The sequence below is a fragment of the Pseudophryne corroboree genome, chromosome 1 (assembly GCF_028390025.1).
Source record: "Pseudophryne corroboree isolate aPseCor3 chromosome 1, aPseCor3.hap2, whole genome shotgun sequence".
Taxonomy (NCBI): domain Eukaryota; kingdom Metazoa; phylum Chordata; class Amphibia; order Anura; family Myobatrachidae; genus Pseudophryne; species Pseudophryne corroboree.
Window position 1 is genome coordinate 611432565 of NC_086444.1, and position 23507 is coordinate 611456071.

Sequence of the window (23507 nt, forward strand, 5' to 3'; positions counted from 1 at the left end):
GGGGGTCCTAAACTGGGAAGCGGACTTTCTCAGTCGTCAGGATGTACACGCCGGAGAGTGGAGCCTCCATCCAGAAGTGTTTCAAGTCCTCGTGGACAAATGGGGCCTTCCAGATGTGGACCTGATAGCATCTCGACACAATCACAAGGTTCCGGTCTTCAGAGCAAGGACAAGGGATCCGCAAGCAGCGTTCGTGGACGCACTAGCAATTCCATGGAACTTTCGGCTGCCATAAGTGTTACCTCCAGTGTCACTCCTGCCCAGAGTAATAAGGAAGTTCAAGCAAGAAGGAGGAATCCTACTTCTGATCACTCCCGCGTGGCCCAGACAGCATTGGTTCTCAGACCTTCAGGATCTCTCGATAGAGCGTCCTCCTGCTACTTCCACAGTGCCCAGATCTCCTTGTTCAGGGCCCCTGTGTATATCAGGATTCGGCCCGGTTGGCTTTGACGGCGTGGCTCTTGAAGCTTCCGTCTTGAGGGCCAAAGGATTTTCTGAGGCGGTTATTCAAACCATGTTGAAGGCCCGGAAACCCGCTTCTGCTCGGATTTACCATAGGGTCTGGAATTTTTACTTTACTTGGTGCGCATCTAACAATCATGACGCTTACAAGTTTAGTACGGCCAAACTTTTGGCCTTCCTACAACACGGCCTGGACTTGGGCCTTCATCTGGCCTCCATCAATGTTCATATTTCTGCCTTGTCGGTTTGGTTTCAGAGAAAAATTGCGACTTTACCTGATGTTCACTCAGGGTGTGTTGCAGATTCAGCCTCCTTTATGTCCCACCTGTGGCCCCTTGGGACTTGTCGGTGGTTTTGGAGGCGTTGCAAGGGTCTCCGTTTGAGCCTCTTGAATCTGCAGACCTTAAGTGGCTTTCTCTTAAGGTGTTGTTTCTGCTGGCTATTGCCTCTGCTAGAAGGGTGTTGGAATTGGCTGCCTTGTCTTGTAGGTCACCATATCTGATTTTTCACCGTGATCGGGCGGTTCTTAGAACACGTCCCGGGTATTTACCTATGGTGGTGTCTTCTTTCCACCTTAATCAGGAGATTGTGGTTCCGGCCTTTGCATCTCCTGACTTGTCTTCCAAAGAGCGATCTTTGGATGTAGTATGGGCTCTCCGTATCTACGTGAAGAGAACTTCCTCCATCAGGAAGTAAGATTCTCTCTTTGTTCTGTTTTGGTTTTCACAAACGTGGCTGGCCTGCTCACAAGCAGACACAGGCCAGATGGATTAGAATGGTGATTGCACATGCTTATGTACAGGCTGGTCGTCCAGTTCCTGCTACTATAAAGGCCCATTCTACTCGGTCTGTTGGACCTTCTTGGGTGGCTTGCCGTGGTGCGACCCTTGAACAATTGTGCAAGGTGGCTACGTGGTCCTCAGTGAACACGTTCATAAGGTTCTATGCCTTCGATACTTCCGCCTCCCAGGATGCTTCCTTTGGACGCTGGGTTCTTGTGCCCGCTACAGTGCGTGCCCTCCCATAAGGAACTGCTTTAGGACATCCCCAATGTCATTCCCTGTGGAGCCCAGTGTACCCCGCCGCAGAAAACGAGTTTTATGGTAAGAACTTACCATTGTTAAATCTTTCTGCGAGTTAGACTGGGCTCCACAGGGCGCCCATTCTGACGCACTTAGCTTCTTTGGGTTGGTAAGGCATTAGCCACTGACGCTTTCTCCTGTCGTGATTGTGGTGTATGTGGCTACTAACAGTTGTTGTCTCTTTTGCCTGCTACTGCATTGGACTGGTTAACAAAAACTGAGCTCCTGTGCAGGGAGGTGGGGTTATAGAGAAGGCGTCGCTAGGCATTCTGGGAGCATTCAAAGCTTTGAGCCTGTTGGTGCCTCGGCTCAAGATCATACTCTACACCCCAATGTCATTCCCTGTGGAGCCCAGTGTACCTCCCAGAAAGAGATTTAACAACGGTAAGTTCTTACCATAGATCTCATTTTAGGGGTAGAGGTAATGCTTAATAATTTGCAAAGAAGTATGATTATGCAATGAATAAGTTGATGCTTAACAACCTGCTGACCATTTTTATGCACATTTGAGCATTTTGGTGCATTTACTGTTAGTAAAGTAATTAATTTTTGAGAAGTTTACTGTTATGATGGGATATCGGTGGTCATTCCGAGTTGTTCGCTCGTTGCCGATTTTCGCTATGCTGCGATTTGTTGCTAAATGCGCATGCGCATTGTACGCAGCGCGCATGCGCTTAATTCTTTAACTAAAAACTTAGCAGTTTTGCTGTTGATCCTGCGGCGCTTTTCAGTCGCAATGCTGATCGGTGAGTGATTGACAGGAAAGGGGCGTCTCTGGGTGGTAACAGAGCGTTTTCCAGGAGTGTGCTAAAATACGCCGGCGTGTCAGGGAAAAACGCGGGAGTGTCTGGAGAAACGGGGGAGTGGCTGGCCGAACGCAGGGCGTGTTTGTGACTTCAAACCAGGAACTAAACGGACTAAGGTGATCGCAGTCTAGGAGTAGGTCTGGAACTACTCAGATACTGCAGGGAATTATTTAGTAGCAGTTCTGCTAATCTTTCATTCGCTATTCAGCTAAGCTATGATACACTCCCAGAGGGCAGCAGCCTAGCATGTGCAATGCTGCTAAAAGCAGCTAGCGAGCGAACAACTCGGAATGAGGGCCATAGTTAATATCCCGGCGGATGGGATTACCGTGGTCAGAATACAGATGCCGGGATCCTGACGGCCGAGAATGCTGACAGCTGCGCCAGGGCTATTTCCACTCGTGGGTGTCTACGACACCCATAGAGGGGAATAGAACCTGTGTGAGCGCTGCGAGCCACAGAGCCCGCAGTGTGGCTAGCCCGCAAGGGGCTTTCTAGCGCTTGCCCTGCTGACGGCATTCTGACGGCCAGGATCCTGGAGTAGGTATACTAACCTCCGGGATCCCGACCGTCGGCATTCCATCCCCAACCCTTCACGACCACTTGTCGCTATAGTGAAATATTTTTTATGGTTTAGCCCTTTGTTTGTAATAGCTTAATGCTTGATTAAGGCTTATGCCTGATTACGTTTATTTTCAAACCATTTGTACTTTTGTTTACAAAGGCTGAGGAAAAAACCCGTACAACCTTACAACCGTAGTTAACATCCTCTACGTCTCCACTGTTTTCAGGCGCTGTGTGTCTGTTTACAGAAATGGAACTCTCAGTGTCTTGTGGCTGAGGAGGTTATTTCAGCTCTTGTCACATATAATGCCTTATTCAGCTCACAAACTGGCTCTTATGTCTTCTAGTACAGCAAGAATATACTCATGACATGCTCACTTGCGCACTGGAACTCATGCAGTCAGATTATACAGGATTAAATGTGCACCTAGAATTTGTTGAGGGAAATTGTACAATGCCACCTTTATGGCATTTTTATTCATGCTAGATGGACATCAGTAACATAAAAATAAGTATTTTAAGCACAGTCCCAGGTAGTTAGTTGCAAATATACAACCTGATTCTGCGTTGGGAATATGAGGGATGTGCAGTAAGTTTCCATATGTGAAGTACATAGGTAGAGTAGACACAATCTAATTGTCTGTCTGGTTCTGATTGAAATGTCAAGATACAGAACCGTATATAGGGCCTAATCCAGGTTTGTTAGCAATTGGGCAAAACCATGTTATAAAGTAGGTGGGGCAGAGAGTATTAGATTTGGGTGGGGTGTGTTCAAACTGTGATCTAAATTGCAGTGTAGAAATTAAGCAGACAGTATTTACCATGCACAGAAACAATATAACCCACCCAAATCTAACTCTCTGCACATTTTACATCTGCCCCACCTGTAGCGCTATATGGTTTTGTCCAATTGCTAACTTTTTTTTGCTAACAAACTTGAATAACCCCCATAACCAGCACTGCACACTGAATAAGTGAGCATATTCAAATCCTTCACAAACTCATTATGGAGTACAACAGAGGCTACTGGAGAGCCATAATCATTTATGACTATAACAGTGGTCTGCGACACATGAGAGTTTTAACCGACTGCAAGCTGCTTTTTGATAGGAAGCACCATCTAAACCACTGTGTTTGAGTGGTTTGCAGAATTTCAGAGTGGGAGACTGTCTCTGGAAGACAAGGAGTGTGGTGGCCGATCTGTGTCCGCTGTCACTGAAGAAAACGTGACTGCTGTGCAGGTCATAGTTGAAGTGGATTGCAGGGTGATCGTGGCACAGAGAAGGAGATAGGCATCTTATCTGGATCTATCCGCTTGATACTCCATGGAAAGCTTGTCTGAATAAGGTTTCTGCATGCTGGATGCCTCATCAGCTGACTTAAAAGAGGAAGGAGGTTTGGGTGACTTGTTACTGCAACATGCTGGCCAGGTTTGATGGAGATCGCTCTGTCTGGGAGATCATCAGTGGTGATGAATCCTGGATCTACAGTTTCGACCAGGAGGCCAAACAACAGTCAGCCCAGTGGACCCCAGTTGGAGGTCCACCGCCACAGCATGGCCAAGCAGATGGTGGCTGTTTTTATCACAAAATGCAAGTAGTACAATATTAAATGGCGCTACCAATTGTGAGCTGCAGAGATGTAAACTGGGTCACCGCCCCAATCATAAGTACACATGAACAAACAAAAGGTTTACGTCTCACTTTGCGCTCTACAATGTGCTCCAATTCTTCATAGCATACAGACGTACTCCTCAGTAAATCGTGATATGTAAGAAAAAATATATACAAAACAACAATGTGTAAAACTATGGATAAGTCCAATTAGATGATCCCCAATGTGTCGGAAACAGGAAGATGATAAATCCTCTCCCCAGCATGCATCAGAAGGATCCCTCCGCAAGCATTCGACACCCCAGGTGTCTGGACAATATTAATGGATGCTCACATGTATGCTTACATGAATATTGCAGGCACTTGCACATAAAGGTTTCTTTCGTAATTCCTTATTGGACTGAAGTTATCATAGGGTCCTCATAAGATGTCTCAGTGAATAAACGAAAAAGAGACATATATGTAGTTTGCATATGTAGGAAACAATTTTATTGTGTAAAAAATATTTATAAAACTGTTCCTTACGGGGCGTGGCCACGGCAGCACAGGAGTAGGCAGCAGGTCCCGGGAGCTCCCTGGCTGATTCATCCTGCAATACAATCCTGATCCCCTCTGGTGTGCCTGACTAGCCTGCTTCCTCTCCCTACACTGCGGGGCACCGGCAGGCGTCCTTCTCCGCTCTCTCCGAGGTCCGTACGGCTGCGGTGGCACACTTCCGGTTCTGCGGCCTGTGCCTCCTCCGGATCCCTGGCCTCAATTTTGACGGCTCTCGGCCGCGTTGCGCCCGGAGCTCGAGCGGCGGGCCGCCGTCACCGCTAGACGCCGCGGATCAACAGGGGGAAAGCGGCTGGCCCTCCTCCTCCTGACAGGCTGCGGTTCGGGGCCCTGACACCCGGAGGGAACACAGGCACTCCTGGAGAAGGGGAGAGGGCACTGTGAGCCCGGCGGCCATTTTAACAACAGCTGCACAGACTGCCCCACTGCTCTGGACTGTCATCCTAGCCTGGAAGGGATATCTGCATTCAAGGGCTGCCTGGCCTGCTTTTCTGCATCCTGTGAGTAGATTCTGCCTTCTGGGACCACACTGCAGGCTGACTTCACCTGCTCTCCTTTTACATACTAATTATTACATTGCTCCTGCTTTCACCTGTGTTCTGGGACGCTGCCTGTACCTTTCTTTCTATTTGCCTATTACATTGACGGACAGCTGCGGCTACATTTATACACACTGAAAGCTTAAGACTCCACTGCTGTTGACTCCTTTTTACGCTTCTGACCTGTGAATTTGCTGGAGTGTTTGCCACTACCTTTTGTCCGTCATGGTTCGGGATGGCCAGCGCACGGCTGCGACTAAGCTGGAGAGGTTTGCCAGACAACCTAACCCACCTAACCCCCGGGCCTTGCCGGCCCCTTCTCAGGGGGCCTCTCCGTCTCACTCCTACTCCCCGTCTGCGACAGCTGCTGACTTCCCTACTACACCCTCAGCCCCATCCCTTCAACAAGTGCTGGAGGCCATTGCAGGGACTGAACAGCGTCTTTCGGATAAGATGGAAAAAGTGCAGTGTGATCTTTCCTTGCTTCGACAGGATGTCCAGCGCATCCGAGAGAGAGTGGGTGAGGCGGAAACCCGTGTCTCGAATCTGGAGAATATGTGCGGCCCTATGAAACAATCCGTATCCACGGTGACCCAACAAGTTTCCTCCCTTCAATCCAAGCTATTAGACATGGAGGGTCGGCTACGTAGAAATAATGTGCGATTTGTGGGCCTGCCGGAGAAGGAGGAGCGCTCTCAGCCTGAGGACTTCCTTGAATCCTTCACGGCACAGTTTACGGTGGAGCGTGCACACCGGATACCATCCCGTCCTCTACCTCCTGGCGCACCTCCGCGCACCTTCATTGCCAAATTTCTGCATTATAAAGACCGTGACTCGGTCCTCCGTCTGGGACGCACAAAAGGTCCCCTTGTCAGGAATGGGGTTACCGTGTCGGCTTTCCCTGATTTTGCCGTGGACGTCCAGAAAGATCGAGACCAGTTTATGCCTATTAAGAGGCGCCTTAGAGACCTGAACCTCTCCTACTCTGTGCTGTTCCCACTCCGGGTGGTGGCGGATGGGGAAACCAAGTTCTTTAATTCCCCTAGAGAGGCAGCCCAATGGCTGGACAGATATGCACCGGGTGCTCGTCAGCTGGCCCCGGACTGATGTCCTGCATTGCTTATGTTTTGATTGGGCTCACCGGAGGTCTCCACCCATTGTCCAGGGATTTCCCCCCCTTGGCTTTGGTGGCTCAGGACTTTTCTTTCCCTTGCTCACTTGATTTTGGTTAAGGGTTTTCTTGAGAATTTAACACTTGGGAGTTAGGGTTGGTTGTTTGGGATATAAGTATGCCGAAGTTAGGGGTGGTGTACGGGGAGGGGGATGTCAGCAAACAATTTGTTGCTGTTCCTCTTGCATGTTTTTTTCTTTCTATAGTTTGTTGTTTTTCTTGTGTTTGAATTTGTTTTTGTGTTTATTTTTTTTGATGTGGGAAGTATATTTGATGCATTGGATACTGTGGATTGCGATTCAGGGATTATGTAAGATAAGCACTGTTCTTGCCTTTACTGACGATTTCCAGGAATATTTGCTGGGACGTTTACCTACTGTGCTACATAGAACCCTATCTGGATTATGGCTAATTTGTAGTTTCTGACATGGAATGTTCGCGGTTTGAAAAATAAGATAAAACGCTCCTTAGTTTTGAATACACTGCGGAAATATGGCCTGGATGTTGCATGTCTCTGCGAGACTCACTTGGAGGGGAATAGGTTGCTGTCACTTAGAAGACCCTGGGTGGGATGGGCCTATCATGCTTCTCATTCCTCCTCTTCCAGGGGTGTGTCGGTTCTGATAAGAAAGTCGGTACACTTTGAGTTAGTGACGGTCAATACTGACCAGTATGGCCGTTTTATGTTTATTGACTGTAAGCTGAGTTCCCAGCCCTACTACATTCTGGCGGTTTATGTCCCCCCCCCCCCCCCCCCCCTTTTTCATATGATGTGTTACAACAGGCCGCTTCGTTCATAGCCTCCTCTCCATGTACCCCGGTGATCTGCTTGGGTGACTTTAATAATGTTATGAATTTGGCTTTAGACAGGTGGCGTTCTCCGCAGGCTGCTTGGGTGGGTACTGGTCCTACTAAATTTGCTGATTTTTTGAATAACTTGCAGTGGGTGGATGTGTGGAGGTCTCGGCACCCTACAGCTAGCCAGTTTTCATGCTTCTCCGGCACGCATGGCTCGTTTTCCAGAATCGACCTGATCCTACTGTCTCCCGTTCTTCTCCCCAGGGTAGTTGACGTCCAGTACGAGGCCCGGGGTATCTCTGACCACTCCCCTCTGATGTTGACTCTTGTTATGGAGAGCCAGAGGGGACAATCTTATTGGAAACTGCATCCTTCCTGGCTGACACAAATGGGCGACTGCTGTGACCAGGTGGCTCAGTGGGAGGGTTATTTTAATGATAATGTAGGGTCGTCCCCGGGGCCAGTGGTCTGGGATTCATTTAAGGCCTTTTTAAGGGTTACATACATTAGAGGAATATCTGCTCATAAGTTATCCTGCCGGGAGAGGGAGCGAGCCCTTGAGAGTGACGCCAGAGACCTGGAGTCCCGCTACTTGGTAGATGGTACCCTGGCACTGAAAGCACGCTGGTTGGCGGCTCAGTCAGCATGGTTGGCTCATTTGTCTGATAAAAATTTGTGCTCGCTTCTATTTCGGGCTACTAATATTTATATGCATGGTGACAGGCCTGGTAGCCTGCTGGCTCGACTGATGCACTGCGACCGCCCTGGCTCTACGATTACCCAGATGTCCGGTAGTGATGGCTCCCTTGTAGACACCACGCCGGACATTGCGCAGTTATTTCATTCTTACTATGCTGAGGTCTATAGTTCACAGTTAGTATGTTCAGCATTAGATCTCTCCAATGATTTGGGAAATATTCCCTTACCCACACTCTCCTCTGAGGCCTCTGAAGTGTTGGAGGCACCTTTGACACTGGAGGAGGTGACAGCAGCTATTGGTCTGTCTCCCAATGGCAAGGCACCGGGGTGTGACGGCATCCCCTTAGAAGTATATAAGACCTATATTGATTTTTTTGGTCCCAGGCTTCACTGATATATTTGTTAATAATGAACTTCCCCCCTCTATGTCGGAGGCGATTATTATAGTGATCCCGAAGCCCGAAAAGGACCCTAGGTCCCCGGAATCCTATAGACAGATCTCTTTGATTCCCACCGATGCTAAGATCCTGGCAAAAATTTTAGCAGTTCGGCTTAACACTGTAATTACCTCCATTATCCACCCTGACCAGACCGGCTTTATGCCGGGGATGTCCACTTCTATTAACTTGCGTAGATTATATACCATCTTACAAGTCCCACATGATTTTCCCTCCGACTCGGCAGTGGTCTTGATGGATGCCGCAGTGGTCTTGAAGGCATTTGACAGTATTGAATGGGCTTATCTATGGGAATGTCATGACTTGTATGGGCTTCGGGCCCAATTTTATAAAATGGACTAAACTACTCTACCAGCACCCGACTGCCAGGATCTCAGTAAACGGCTATATCTCTCCCTCATTCCGCCTGTCTCGCGGAACCAGACAGGGCTGCCCTCTATCCCCCACCTTGTTTGCCCTGGCCATCGAGCCCTTGGCCTGTCTGATAAGGTCGCACCCGGGTATCGTGGGAATCCATACCGGCCCTCGGGAGGATAAGATAAGACGACATGCTGTTGTTTTTGCAAGATTACACCAGGTCTATGTCTACTTTGTTGCAATTGATCGACGAGTTCGGTGCGTATTCAGGCCTTCATATCAACTGATCTAAATCCTACATTATGCCTGTGATAGCCCCCCCCCCCCTGTTGCTCCTAAAATCTCCCTGCAGCTATGTTGGATGGCAAAATTTTAATATCTCGGGATTCAGATAACCAATGACCCCTCTGACTTTACACCTTTGACTCTTGATCCGATCATGCAACAGGTTGCTTGTAAATCTAGGACTTGGTGTAAGCTTCCATTGACTGTATCTGGCAGGGTAGGCCTTGTTAAAATGATAATATTACCTAAGATTCTGTATATTATTCTTCAATCCCCTATGTACATTCATCCATCCTTCTTTAGGAAACTGATTAGTGTCTTGTCTTCTTTAATATGGGCTAACAAACGTCCGAGAATACAGCTGAATACTCTCACCAGGTTGCGCTGCGACGGTGGTCTGGCTTTACCTAATTTTCAAATGTACTATTATGCCGCTCAGCTGACTCATATTAGTGCATGGGTGCAGGATACTGGCGTCACTTCTCTACACTGGGTGTTTATTCAATGACCTATCTTCCCTGCAGGTGTTGTTGAGTGGGAGCATGGCCCGGTTTCTTCCCCCCAATTATACTTCAGGCCGTGAAGGTTTGGCAGGCCCTAAGGGACCTTTTGAAATTTGTCGGATTGGACCCAGACACCCCCCTCTGGTACTCTAAATGGCTCCCTGAACTGCATGCGCTCGAGGGGAGGGAGGTTTGGGCTCCTAAATCAGTGGTTTCCATAGCTCACCTCTATACGGATACTACACTAAAATCCTTCCAACAATTAAAGGATGAGTTTGACTTACCTAACTCCTATTTTTTTTTAGATACCTTCAACTTAGACATGCTCTACGGTCCCAATTCGCTAGTTCTCCCCCTAAGATCCTTCCATTTCCCATTAAGACCTTTGTAAGTACGTTGGGTCGAGTTAAGATGATTTCCCTTGCATATGGTTATCTTCTCGCTAAACTCCATATAGACCCTTTGACACGTCTCCGTGGCAAATGGGAGGAGGATCTGGGCCCCATAACTGAAGAGAACTGGACCCTTGCTTTAGAAAATCCGAGCACGGTTACCAAATCCATTAGGTGTCAACAAATACAATACTTCCTTTTGCATAGAACGTATATGACCCCAGTTAGACTGGCTAGATTCGGGGGTGGTCTATCAGGTGACTGCCCTAAATGTGGGGTGGCTGTGGGTACTTTTTGGCACCTCAATTGGGACTGCCTGCTGCTGTGGGCCTTCTGGTCGGGGGTCAGGTCGGTTCTGGGGAACACGGGAGTGGCGGACGCCATGCTTACCCCACAATTTTGTATTCTGGGGATGGGATGTTCTGGTTTCATATCCAGCCCAGAAGGCCTATATGCTCGCAATATATGTGCCTTGGCGAAGGTGTGCATCGCAAGGCTGTGGATGGCCCTTCGATATCTGCTCTTAAAGTCCTAGTAAACAACACTGTTTTTAAGGAATGATACATTTATATGAAACATAATGCCTCTGCTAAATTTGAAAGAATTTGGTCTCCATGGATGGAATCCATATACTCCTTCCCAGACCCTGCGATTTAATGGTTGTAGGGATATTATCAGGCCCCTGATTCGTTAATTTGCAATTTTGTGCTATATGCTTCCTTCTCACCCGATGTGTTTTGAGTGGGAGGTTAGATCTGTGCTCTGTTAGACAGGGTAAGGCTCAGAGTGATAGTTTTCTTTGTGTCTCTTCTTCCCTTTTTTCTTTGAGGGTTTTTCTTCTCGTTGGTTGTTAGTAAATGTTCTAATGGTAAAAAGTCTAATGAGGTTTTTGTTTCCATAAATGTACGGATTATGCAAGTTTATTTGATATAAATAACTGTGTGTACATACACGCTCCTTTGACATTGGCATGGTATGATATGCCGAAAGTGAATGTTGTTTTTCCAGAGCTGCCCTGTCATGCTGTCCGTGATATGTTCCTGCTATGCATTTTCTGTGTACAAACTGTTCTCCTTCGAAATAAAAAATACTCTATTAAAAAAACTGTTCCTTACCCTATCAACATATGTGGGAAGATGGTGCCCGGGTATTCCACCACAATGTTGACGGGATGTGGACAAAACAAAAGGTCTCTGTACAACGCGTTTCAACGTACTGCGACGTCTTTATCAAGTAAAGTGCTGTGATCTGAACTATGTATGCCAGTCTGCTGCTCTGCTAGTAGCATATGGTGGCTGTTTTTATGTTCAAGGCTGGTCATGTAGCTACTGTACCACTGGTTGCGCTAACCAGTACCTGCAGTAAGTGCTGGGAGCCATTTACAGGCACTGCTCAAGAACTTGTTCTTGTGATTACCTTCTCCATCATGACAATGTACCTGCCTTCAAGTCCAGGCCCATAAATGCATCCAGAAGCTTGGTCATCTGCCGTACAGTCCAGACCTGGCCCCCAGCGACTTCTTTGTTTTCCCACAAAAAAATCACGTGGGATTTGTTTTGAGTCACCAGAAGCTGCAATGGAGGCTCATCCAGCATGTATAAGAAATACCTGTTTTGAACTGGCCCAGCTGCTTCACCAAGTGGTTTAAGCACATGCAACTTTGCATAGACTCCTCTGGTGAATACTTTGAAACAATGTAGTGTTCACTTTGTTTGTAAATATAATATTTTTTGTACATCTGGAAACTTATTGCACACCCCTCTTAAAGCAAATAAGTGCGCATACTGGCAAAGCCATGCTGCACTGCATGTGCAGCAATGTGCTGGGAGATTTACAGTAGATATGATAGGGGCATGTCCAAACTGAAATCTAAATTGCAGTGTAAAAATAAATCTGCCTTTATTTGCAACATCGTTTGTCCAAGAGGACATTACCTTGCTCTTTCTTACTTTATTCTCAACTCAGAAACAGATCCTTATTTTCCATATCATAACCTGCCCATATTCAATACTGTTGATATGCAGAACAAGATTTTTCTTAATTTGTAAATGTGTTAAGTGTTAGAGCTTGATGGACGCAGTTCTTACATAAGCTACATCTTTGGTCATAGCTGCTGTACAGATATATGCAAAAGCAGTAGGAGGCGTCTTGAGTAAATAGACTCACTCTGCATGCTTGTGTGATCTGCTGCTGCATCTGAAGATGCAGCATCAGATCCCTCGCGTGAACATCGGCTATCTGAGTAACCCATGGGTTATGCAGGATGGCTAGGTTGTTCACGCTGCAGAGGCCAGGAAACTGGAAGACATAGTCCCTGGCATCACCATTCCCATTTTCAGGAATGCTGCCCATCTCCGCCCAACCCCAAATGCTAGCTGCCTGTCGGGCAGCGGCTTGCGGGTACTGCGTGCGAGGACACAGGACTCATTCTGTGCATGTGCAGAGCAAGTCCTGCACATGTGCATCCCTCCCACCATTAGATATGTATATAAACCATCAGGTTTACATACATCTCCGAACCAGACCCATAGTCACATGTTCATTAGGAGATCTTATTGAAAAAGTAACTTTACGCCGATACTGAAGGTGTTCTTTCTCTGACGTCCTAGTGGATGCTGGGGACTCCGTAAGGACCATGGGGAATAGACGGGCTCCGCAGGAGACTGGGCACTCTATAGAAAGATTTAGGACTATCTGGTGTGCACTGGCTCCTCCCCCTATGACCCTCCTCCAAGCCTCAGTTAGATTTCTGTGCCCGGCTGAGCTGGATGCACACTAGGAGCTCTCCTGAGCTCCTAGAAGAAAGTATAGTTTAGGTTTTTTATTTTCAGTGAGACCTGCTGGCAACAGGCTCACTGCAACGAGGGACTAAGGGGAGAAGAAGCGAACCTACCTAAGTGGTGGTAGCTTGGGCTTCTTAGGCTACTGGACACCATTAGCTCCAGAGGGATCGAACACAGGACCCGACCTCGTCGTTCGTTCCCGGAGCCGTGCCGCCGTCCCCCTTACAGAGCCAGAAACAAAAAGGTGGTCCGGAAAATCGGCGGCTGAAGACTTCTGTCTTCTCCAAGGTAGCGCACAGCACTGCAGCTGTGCGCCATTGCTCCTCATGCACACCACACACTGCGGTCACTGATGGGTGCAGGGCGCTGGGGGGGGGGGGGGGCGCCCTGAGCAGCAATAGTTACACCTTGGCTGGCAAAACTAACACCATATATAGCCCCAGAGGCTATATAGGTGTATATTAACCCCTGCCAGAAACGATAAAATAGCGGGAGAAAGCCCGCCGAAAAAGGGGAGGAGCCAACTCCCTCAGCACACTGGCGCCATTTTTCCCTCACAGCTCCGCTGGAAGGAAGCTCCCTGGCTCTCCCCTGCAGTCCTGCACTACAGAAAGGGTAAAAAAGAGAGGGGGGGGCACAATTTAGGCGCAGTATATACCGTATTTTCCGGACCATAGGACGCGCCTGACCATAAGACGCACCTAGTTTTTAGAGTAGGAAAACTGGGAAAAAAAGAGCCAGCAGACACACACACACATCAGAGCCAGCAAACACATAGACACACACACACACACACACACACACACACACACACACACACACACACACACACACATCAGAGCCAGCATACACATAGACACACACACACACACACACACATATTGTAGACAGTACCTGTGGTTCCCCGCGTCCAGGCTCTCAGCTAACGCTGCCCGCGGTGCACTCCTGAGGAGGGAGGAGGTGTGGGGGAGCGGGGGGAGTCACATGATGCCGGCTCTGAGATGCAGCGCGCTCTGCTGATGACGGTGCAGCAGCAGCATCCAGGACCCGCCGGTTCCCCGCGTCCAGGCTCTCGGCTAACGCTGCCTGCAGGGAAACTCCTGAGGAGAGAGGAGGTGTGGGGGAGCGGGGGGAGTCGCATGATGCCGGCTCTGCTGTTGGGCTCTGAGATGCGGCGCGCTCTGATGACGTTGCAGCAGCAGCATCCAGGACCCGCCGCTACCCGCAAACTTCATCTGCATTGGCTCTTATTCGCTCCATAAGACGCACATACTTTTCCCCCCACATTTTTGGGGAGAAAAAGTGCGTCTTATGGTCCGAAAAATACGGTATATGTTATAGGCAGCTATAGGGGAAAACACTCTGTATAGTGATATCCCTGTGTTATATAGCGCCCTGGTGTGTGCTGGCATACTCTCCCTCTGTCTCCCCAAAGGGCTTTGTGGGGTCCTGTCCTCTGTAAGAGCATTCCCTGTGTGTCTGCTGTGTGTCGGTACTGCTGTGTCGACATGTATGATGAGGATAATGATGTGGAGGCGGAGCAAATGCCTGTGAATGTGATGTCACCCTCTGCGGGGTCGACACCAGTGTGGATGGACTTATGGAAGGAATTACGTGACAGTGTCAGCTCCTTACATAAAAGGTTTGACGACATAGGACAGCCGGCTACTCAGCTTGTGCCTGTCCAAGTGTCTCAAATGTCATCAGGGGCTATAAAACGCCCGCTACCTCAGATGACAGATACAGATGTCGACACGGATACCGACTCCAGTGTCGACGATGATGAGACGAGTGTACCCTCCAATGGATCCACCTGTTATATGATTGAGGCTATGAAAAATGTATTACACATTTCTGATGATACCCCAGGTACCACAAAAAAAGGGTATTATGTTTGGTGAGAAAAAACTACCAGTAGTTTTTCCTGCATCTGACGAATTAAATGAGGTGTGTGAGGAAGCGTGGACTTCCCCAGATAAGAAATTGATCATTTCTAAACGGTTAATGGCTGCGTACCCTTTCCCGCCAGAGGATAGGTCACGCTGGGAAACACCCCCTAGGCTAGATAAAGCGCTGACACGCTTATCAAAGAAGGTGGCACTACCGTCTCCGGATACGGCCGCCCTAAAAGAACCTGCTGATAGAAAGCAGGAAAGTACCCTAAAAGCTATATACACACACACACTGGCATTATATTGAGACCCGCTATTGCATCAGCTTGGATGTGCAGTGCTGCTGCTGCGTGGTCAGACTCCCGGTCGGAAAACATTGATACCATGGATAGGGACAATATTTTGCTAACGATTGACCATATAAAAGACGCGGTCTTATACATGCGTGATGCACAGAGGGATATTTGCCGGCTGGCATCAAAAATAAGCGCTATGTCGATTGCCGCCAGATGGGGGTTATGGACTAGGCAATGGTCAAGTGATGCCGACTCCAAGCGGCACATGGAAGTTTTACCCTATAAAGGGGTGGAACTTTTTGGGGAAGGTCTTTCAGACCTCGTTTCCACAGCTACTGCTGGGAAATTGACTTTTTTGCCACAGGCTACCCCACAGCAAAAGAAAGCACCGTATTATCAGGTACAGTCCTTTCGGCCCCAGAAAAATAAGCGGGCTAGAGGCTCATCCTTTCTGCCGAGGGGCAGAGGAAGGGGGAAAAAGCTGCAGCACACAGCTAGTTCCCAGGAGCAGAAGTCCTCCCCTGCGTCCGGTAAGTCCACAGCATGACGCTGGGGCTGCTCAGGCGGAATCGGGAACGGTGGGGGCACGTCTCAGGTTTTTCAGCACACAGTGGGCTCTCTCACAAGTGGATCCCTGGGTCCTTCAAGTAGTATCTCAGGGGTACAGGCTGGAATTCGAGACGTCTCCCCCCCCCCCCCCCCCCCCCCCGCCGTTTCTTAAAATCTGCCTTGCCGGCAACTCCCTCTGCCAGGGAGGCAGTGTTGGTGGCTATTCAAAAACTGTATTCACAGAAAGTAATTGTCAAGGTACCCCTCCTTCAGCAAGGAAAGGGTTACTACTCCACAATGTTTGTGGTACCGAAACCGGACGGTTCGGTGAGACCCATCTTAAATTTAAAAGCCTTGAACACTTATATCAAAAGGTTCAAGTTCAAGATGGAATCGCTCAGGGCGGTTATTGCGAGCCTGGACGAGGGGGATTACATGGTCTCCCTGGACATCAAGGATGCGTACCTGCATGTCCCCATTTACCCTCCGCACCAGGAGTACCTCAGATTTGTGGTACAGGACTGTCCCTATCAGTTCCAGACGCTGCTGTTTGGGTTATCCACGGCACCCAGGGTCTTTACCAAGGTAATGGCCGAAATGATGATACTCCTTCGCAAGAAGGGAGTTTTTAATTATCCCATACTTGGACGATCTCCTGATAAAGGCGAGGTCCAAAGAACAGTTGATAGTGGGGGTGGCACTTTCTCAGGAAGTGCTACAACAGCACGGCTGGATTCTAAACATTCCAAAGTCACAGCTGGTCCCGACGACACGTCTTCTGTTCCTGGGAATGATTCTGGACACAGACCAGAAAAGAGTGTTTCTTCCACTGGAAAAAGCAGAGGAATTGTCATCTCTGGTCAGAGACATCCTAAAACCAGGAAAAGTGTCGGTACATCAATGCACACGAGTCCTGGGAAAAATGGTAGCTTCGTACGAAGCAATTCCATTCGGAAGGTTCCACGCAAGGACGTTCCAGTGGGACCTGTTGGACAAATGGTCCGGGTCCCATCTCCAGATGCAACAGCGGATAACCCTATCGGCCAGAACCAGGGTGTCGCTGCTGTGGTGGCTGCAGAGGGTTCATCTACTAGAGGGCCGCAGATTCGGAATACAGGACTGGGTCCTGGTGACCACGGATGCCAGCCTTCGGGGCTGGGGGGCAGTCACAAAGGGAAGAAATTTCCAAGGACTGTGGTCAAATCAGGAGATTTCTCTTCACATAAATATCCTGGAGCTAAGGGCCATTTACAATGCCCTAAGCGAGGCAAGACCCCTGCTTCAAAACCAGCCGGTACTGATCCAGTCAGACAACATCACGGCGGTCGCCCATGTAAACAGACAGGGCGGCACGAGAAGCAGGATGGCGATGGCAGAAGCCACAAGGATTCTCAGATGGGCAGAGAATCATGTGTTAGCACTGACGGCATTGTTCATTCCGGGAGTGGACAACTGGGAAGCAGACTTCCTCAGCAGGCACGACCTCCACCCGGGAGAATGGGGACTTCATCCAGAAGTCTTCCAAATGCTGGTCAACCGGTGGGAAAAACCACAGGTAGACATGATGGCGTCCCGCCTCAACAAGAAGTTGAAAAGATATTGCGCCCGGTCAAGAGACCCTCAGGCGATAGCGGTGGACGCTCTAGTGACACCATGGGTGTACCAGTCGGTTTATGTGTTTCCTCCTCTACCTCTCATACCCAAGGTACTGAGAATAATAAGAAGGCGAGGAGTGAAAACCATACTCGTGGTTCCGGATTGGCCAAGAAGAGCTTGGTACCCGGAACTTCAAGAGATGCTTACAGAGGACCCTTGGCCTCTGCCGCTCAGACAAGACCTGCTGCAGCAGGGACCCTGTCTGTTCCAAGACTTACCGCGGCTGCGTTTGACGGCATGGCGGTTGAACACCGGATCCTGAAGGAAAAGGGTATTCCGGAGGAAGTCATCCCTACCCTGATTAAAGCCAGGAAGGATGTCACCGCAAGACATTATCACCGCATTTGGCGAAAATATGTTGCTTGGTGTGAGGCCATGAAGGCCCCGACGGAGGAATTTCAACTGGGTCGATTCCTGCACTTCCTGCAAGCAGGGGTGACGTTGGGCCTCAAATTGGGGTCCATAAAGGTCCAGATTTCGGCTCTGTCGATTTTCTTCCAAAAAGAACTGGCTTCACTGCCTGAAGTTCAGACTTTTGTCAAAGGAGTACTGCATATTCAGCCTCCTTTTGTGCCCCCAGTGGCACCTTGGGATCTCAATGTGGTTTTGGCATTCCTGAAATCACATTGGTTCGAACCACTTAAGACTGTGGATTTAAAATATCTCACGTGGAAAGTGGTCATGCTGTTGGCCCTGGCGTCGGCCAGGAGGGTTTCAGAATTGGCGGCTTTGTCTTGTAAAAGCCCTTATCTGATTTTCCATATGGATAGGGCAGAATTGAGGACTCGTCCTCAGTTTCTCCCAAAGGTGGTCTCAGCTTTTCACTTGAACCAACCTATTGTGGTGCCTGCGGCTACTAGGGACTTGGAGGATTCCAAGTTGCTGGACGTAGTCAGGGCCCTAAAAATTTATATTTCCAGGACGGCTGGAGTCAGAAAGACTGACTCGCTGTTTATCCTGTATGCACCCACCAAGCTGGGTGCTCCTGCTTCTAAGCAGTCTATTGCGCGCTGGATTTGTAGCACTATTCAGCTGGCGCATTCTGCGGTAGGCTTACCGCAGCCTAAATCTGTAAAAGCCCATTCCACACGGAAGGTGGGCTCATCTTGGGCGGCTGCCCGAGGGGTCTCGGCTTTACAACTTTGCCGAGCAGCTACTTGGTCGGGGGCAAACACGTTTGCAAAATTCTACAAATTAGATACCCTGGCTGAGGAGGACCTGGAATTCTCTCATTCGGTGCTGCAGAGTCATCCGCACTCTCCCGCCCGTTTGGGAGCTTTGGTATAATCCCCATGGTCCTTACGGAGTCCCCAGCATCCACTAGGACGTCAGAGAAAATAAGAATTTACTCACCGGTAATTCTATTTCTCGTAGTCCGTAGTGGATGCTGGGCGCCCATCCCAAGTGCGGATTGTCTGCAATACCTGTACATAGTTATTGTTACAAAAATCGGGTTTTGTTGTGAGCCATCTCTTCAGAGGCTCCATTTGTTATCATACTGTTAACCGGGGTTCCTATCACGTGTTATATGGTGTGATTGGTGTGGCTGGTATGAGTCTTACCCGGGATTCAAAAATCCTTCCTTATTGTGTCAGCTCTTCCGGGCACAGTTCCTAACTGAGGCTTGGAGGAGGGTCATAGGGGGAGGAGCCAGTGCACACCAGATAGTCCTAAATCTTTCTATAGAGTGCCCAGTCTCCTGCGGAGCCCGTCTATTCCCCATGGTCCTTACGGAGTCCCCAGCATCCACTACGGACTACGAGAAATAGAATTACCGGTGAGTAAATTCTTATTTTCTTTTATAATGTATGTATTTAATTGCAAGTCTTTAAATATTAAATAGTTTATTGGTTCTTCATTTAATTGTACATTCACCTCAAAAACATACACAGTGTTCTTCTCATTACTTATAGGATTTCTGTTTTTGTTCTTTTTTAATGAACAAACTTTGTTAAATCTAAGTTATGTAAATGAATTATTAACTTTTTTTTTTGTGGAAGATGTATGGTGTTTAGCCACACCTTACCCTTCATTGCCAGCTAGTGGTTTATTAATACTTTGCTGAATTTCTGTGAGCAGTTTCATCTTCTGTGTTGAATGCTTCCTTTTACATGGAGCATTGGTTGGTGGCAGCTGTAGGTAGTGAGTGAGCTGTTTGGCGTATGATTGTATTCATTTCTACAGCAAGCTTCATAAGTGACTTTATGGCAATTGTAATCTGGAGAATAAAAGGCACTGTGGGGTTATATTTTGTATAGTCCTAACCTTAAATGTAAACATGTAACTAAAATACAGTCATGGAAATTCTTAACAATATGATCTTAATGTACTGTCCATTTAACTGATTGGATGTGTCCTTAAATTCACTTCCTCTTAAAGATATATAGAGTAGGCTGCCTTCATTATACCTGTTAAGGGGGATACACACATGGAGATTTCTCCCAGAGATGTGTGCTGAGCGTTCTAGCTCAGCACACATGCCAATTCTAGAGTCGGCATTGCTATGGGCATACACACGGAGTGATCCGTGCCAAATTTCTAAGCAATCTAGTCAGATTGCTTAGAATTTAAGAATGGATCTCTCCGTGTGTACCCCCCTTGAAAGCCCCCACACATCTACTTTCCGGATCTTGGTTTGTGTGCTAAGATTAGTGGGCCCTACACAGTGCGCGATTGGCCGCCGAGGTGCCCGACGGCCGATACAGGCGATACAGCGCGGGGGGGGGGGGGGGGAAGGTTGACAGGGGGAGTAAAGTTTCTTCACTCCCTCTGTCACTTGGCCCCATAGCCCTGCATGCTAATAAGAACGATATTGTCCATATTGGCTTGCAGGCATAAACGACCCGGCACCAACGATGAACGAGCACAGGGCTTTCATTGTTGGTGCATACACACTGAGAGATATGAATGATATATCGTTCATTAATGAATGAGATCATTCATATCTTTCAGTGTAATCGGCCACTGTGTAGGGCCCATTATAATAGAGGTTTCCAATGGTTACGTATAAATATCTAATCAAACACTTAATACAGCCAATGCATACACCAGATATTGATCAAGGTACACGCAAAGCTCTTCCGCAATCCTGTGTTGCATCACATCAATCATGCAAGTTCATCTGCTATATTAATATTGATACTACAGTCACTTTAATAGATCCGTTTATGAGATTATAAGGAAGGTTCTTTGTGCAGAAAAGTAAGATGAGCATTTTCCCCCAAGTCTGTTGCATAGTGTGATGTGATAGAAATGCATATTTCACCTTTTTGTCTCTCACTGATTTTAAACAAAGTCCTGAAGATAAACACATATGTTGACATTTTCTCTGTGTAAATGCTCCACCGCATACTCATAGGGATTAATGATCTATATTGTGTTGTCTTTTTTTGTCATGGTTACCCTTAGGGTTAACCATGACTAAACACCAATCAAAAGACTTTGCTTTAGCACAAGTCCCTCTCATGAATCATTCAGACAGCTAGTAATCTGCTAGTCCGTGTTACATGTTTTGTAGCTGTGAATCTAAAAAAAAAAGTTTATATTTATTTGTGAAATGCAAAAATTCAGATATTTTATAAAATAATTTGTTATTGTTTGAATATGTGCTTGAAAAGTACCCTACTGGAGATCCTTCCTACAAACAGTACATCTATTATGTGTTATTTATAAATAAAAAGTTTGTTTTTGGTGTCATAATAAATGTATCCAAGAAGCCTGACTATTGTATGGATTACAGGAAGACTGGTAAAAAATAGCACAATAAATGGTTTCCGGAGCAACAGGGGGGAAATATACAGCTTTCATATTGACGTATTTAAATACGTTTAAGGAACCGTTTCTGCTTCCTGCTTTTAATTGAATTAATTGTGAGGGTGGAGTAAACATTATTTTCTCAGTGTAATAGATAAATAGAATGGAGTTTAAATGTTGTTATTGTATTGATATCACATTGCTAATATCTACTTGCAGTTTTAATGTTACTTGATGGATAAATCCTAAAATCTGACTTAACTTGAAGTATTAAGTACCCTTGCAAAAACAAAACAAAAAAAAAACACGTGACCCCCGTCTATCCCTGAATATAGTGGCTAAAAGGTTATTATGTGTTAGGAAACAGGATACAGAGTTTTGTATCAAAAAAGTTCTACTTAATGTGGCTACAGACATCATTTCCGAAATGATGTTTTGATATTTTACATCCTTACAAAATGTCTTAGAACAGGATTTCCCTTTTGTCTGGTTATTCTCATGATATAAATGTGTCATGGTTACTAGGTTGCTGTCTGCAAATAAGCAGAAGAAAAACAATTACAGAAAAACTCTTTTCTGGCACAGTTTGGAACCATGCAAAGAAGGTTTTATTTGCTGGAAGCTTCGTAGTGAAGATTCGTAGCACAAAAGTAGTAACCGATTGTGTTATAAAATGTGTCAACGGTCTGTCTTTCCTCAACAGGAAGCCTGCTCCAGAACTAGTGATTGAGTATTCCAGAAAAGTGGATTTTCTAAAGGGACTGTTAGAAGCTGAAAAATTGGTAAGAATTTGTGCTGCGGAAAAAGGCTACGTGGATTTTTTATTTATTTTTTAAATCAAGAAGAAACTGACTTTAACATAGTTTAGAAATCTAAAAAATATACATGAAATTACTTCATATAATGTATTTATGCTTAAATAAATATCAGTGTGCCAAATAGATTGACTCACCTGTTATAACACTGGCCTTTACAGATTGCAGTGGGGGATACAATGCACAGGTAGCTTCTAAAATAACTATTCTGGAAACTGAACTGTCCTGTCTGATGATCCAGTCAGAAGAATAGCATAACACTGGATAACTAGCGACTGAGGGTGCTGATGGGACATATAAGGACAGATGCCGTGTCACCCTGGTTGTTTGAGGAAGTGCATCTCAAGAACTGTTCTAGAATCCAGTTACTCTGTAAGACAATTGGTATGTGAGTGGTTGAATGAAGATAAACAGAAATTTTATCAACCCAAATTTGCAGTGTCATTCAGATAGCTAGTCTGTGGCAAAATCTCTTTAATGAAAAGAGCTTGCATGGTTTGGAAAGAGAGTGGTAAGGGCTGACTCTGAAGAACCACAAGGCATGTAAATAACTACTTTCCTCCTAGCTCAAATGTTGCAAATAGCTACATAGTTTTACCTTTTACCTTATCCATTCATTTGGGCCATCAGGAAGTTCCCTGAATGGAGTCTGAGATCTGTTTTGGCCCGTTGTGAATCTGCCAATTTATAGTCAAGCTGGAATATATTGTAGCTCTTGTAGGAATAGACTGAGAATGAAGCTGAGCTTCAGAAATTTGAGTACATAAGTCTGACCTTATCACAGCTTGATGCTTATTGAGGGAATAATAGTTTCTCTAACGTCCTAGAGGATGCTGGGGACTCCGTAAGGACCATGGGAATAGACGGGCTCCGCAGGAGACATGGGCACTGTAAGAAAGACTTTAGGTCTGGGTGTGCACTGGCTCCTCCCTCTATGCCCCTCCTCTAGACCTCAGTTTGATACTGTGCCCAGAGGAGATGGGTGCACTTCAGGGAGCTCTCCTGAGCTTCCTGACAAAGTATATTTGTTAGGTTTTTTATTTTCAGGGAGCGTGCTGGCAACAGACTCCCTGCATCGAGGGACTGAGGGGAGAGAAGCAGACCTACTTCTGTGAGTTTCAAGGCTCTGCTTCTTAGGCTACTGGACACCATTAGCTCCAGAGGGATTGGTACGCAGGTCTCACCCTCGCCGTCCGTCCCAGAGCCGCGCTGCCGTCCCCCTCGCAGAGCCGGAAGATATAAGCCGGGTGAGTATGAGAAGAAAAGAAGACTTCAGAGGCGGCAGAAGACTTCATGATCTTCACTGAGGTAACGCACAGCACTGCAGCTGTGCGCCATTGCTCCCATACACCTCACACACGGCAGTCACTGTAAGGGTGCAGGGCGCCCTGGGCAGCATGTAGACCTCTTTTGGCAAAAATAAGTATATGTACAGCTGGGCACTGTACATATATAAGAGCCCCCGCCAAATTTTGAGAT

At 47.1% G+C, this 23507-nt stretch overlaps 1 protein-coding gene across 1 annotated transcript in view; it reads left to right on the top strand.

The window, feature by feature from the left end:
• The window catches only part of USE1 (unconventional SNARE in the ER 1), a 250328-nt gene that overhangs the window by 124567 nt on the left and 102254 nt on the right, over window positions 1-23507 (top strand). The window contains exon 3 of the mRNA XM_063914391.1: window positions 21917-21995. Coding sequence (XP_063770461.1) covers window positions 21917-21995 — 79 coding nt within the window. The remainder of the gene's footprint in view (window positions 1-21916; window positions 21996-23507) is intronic.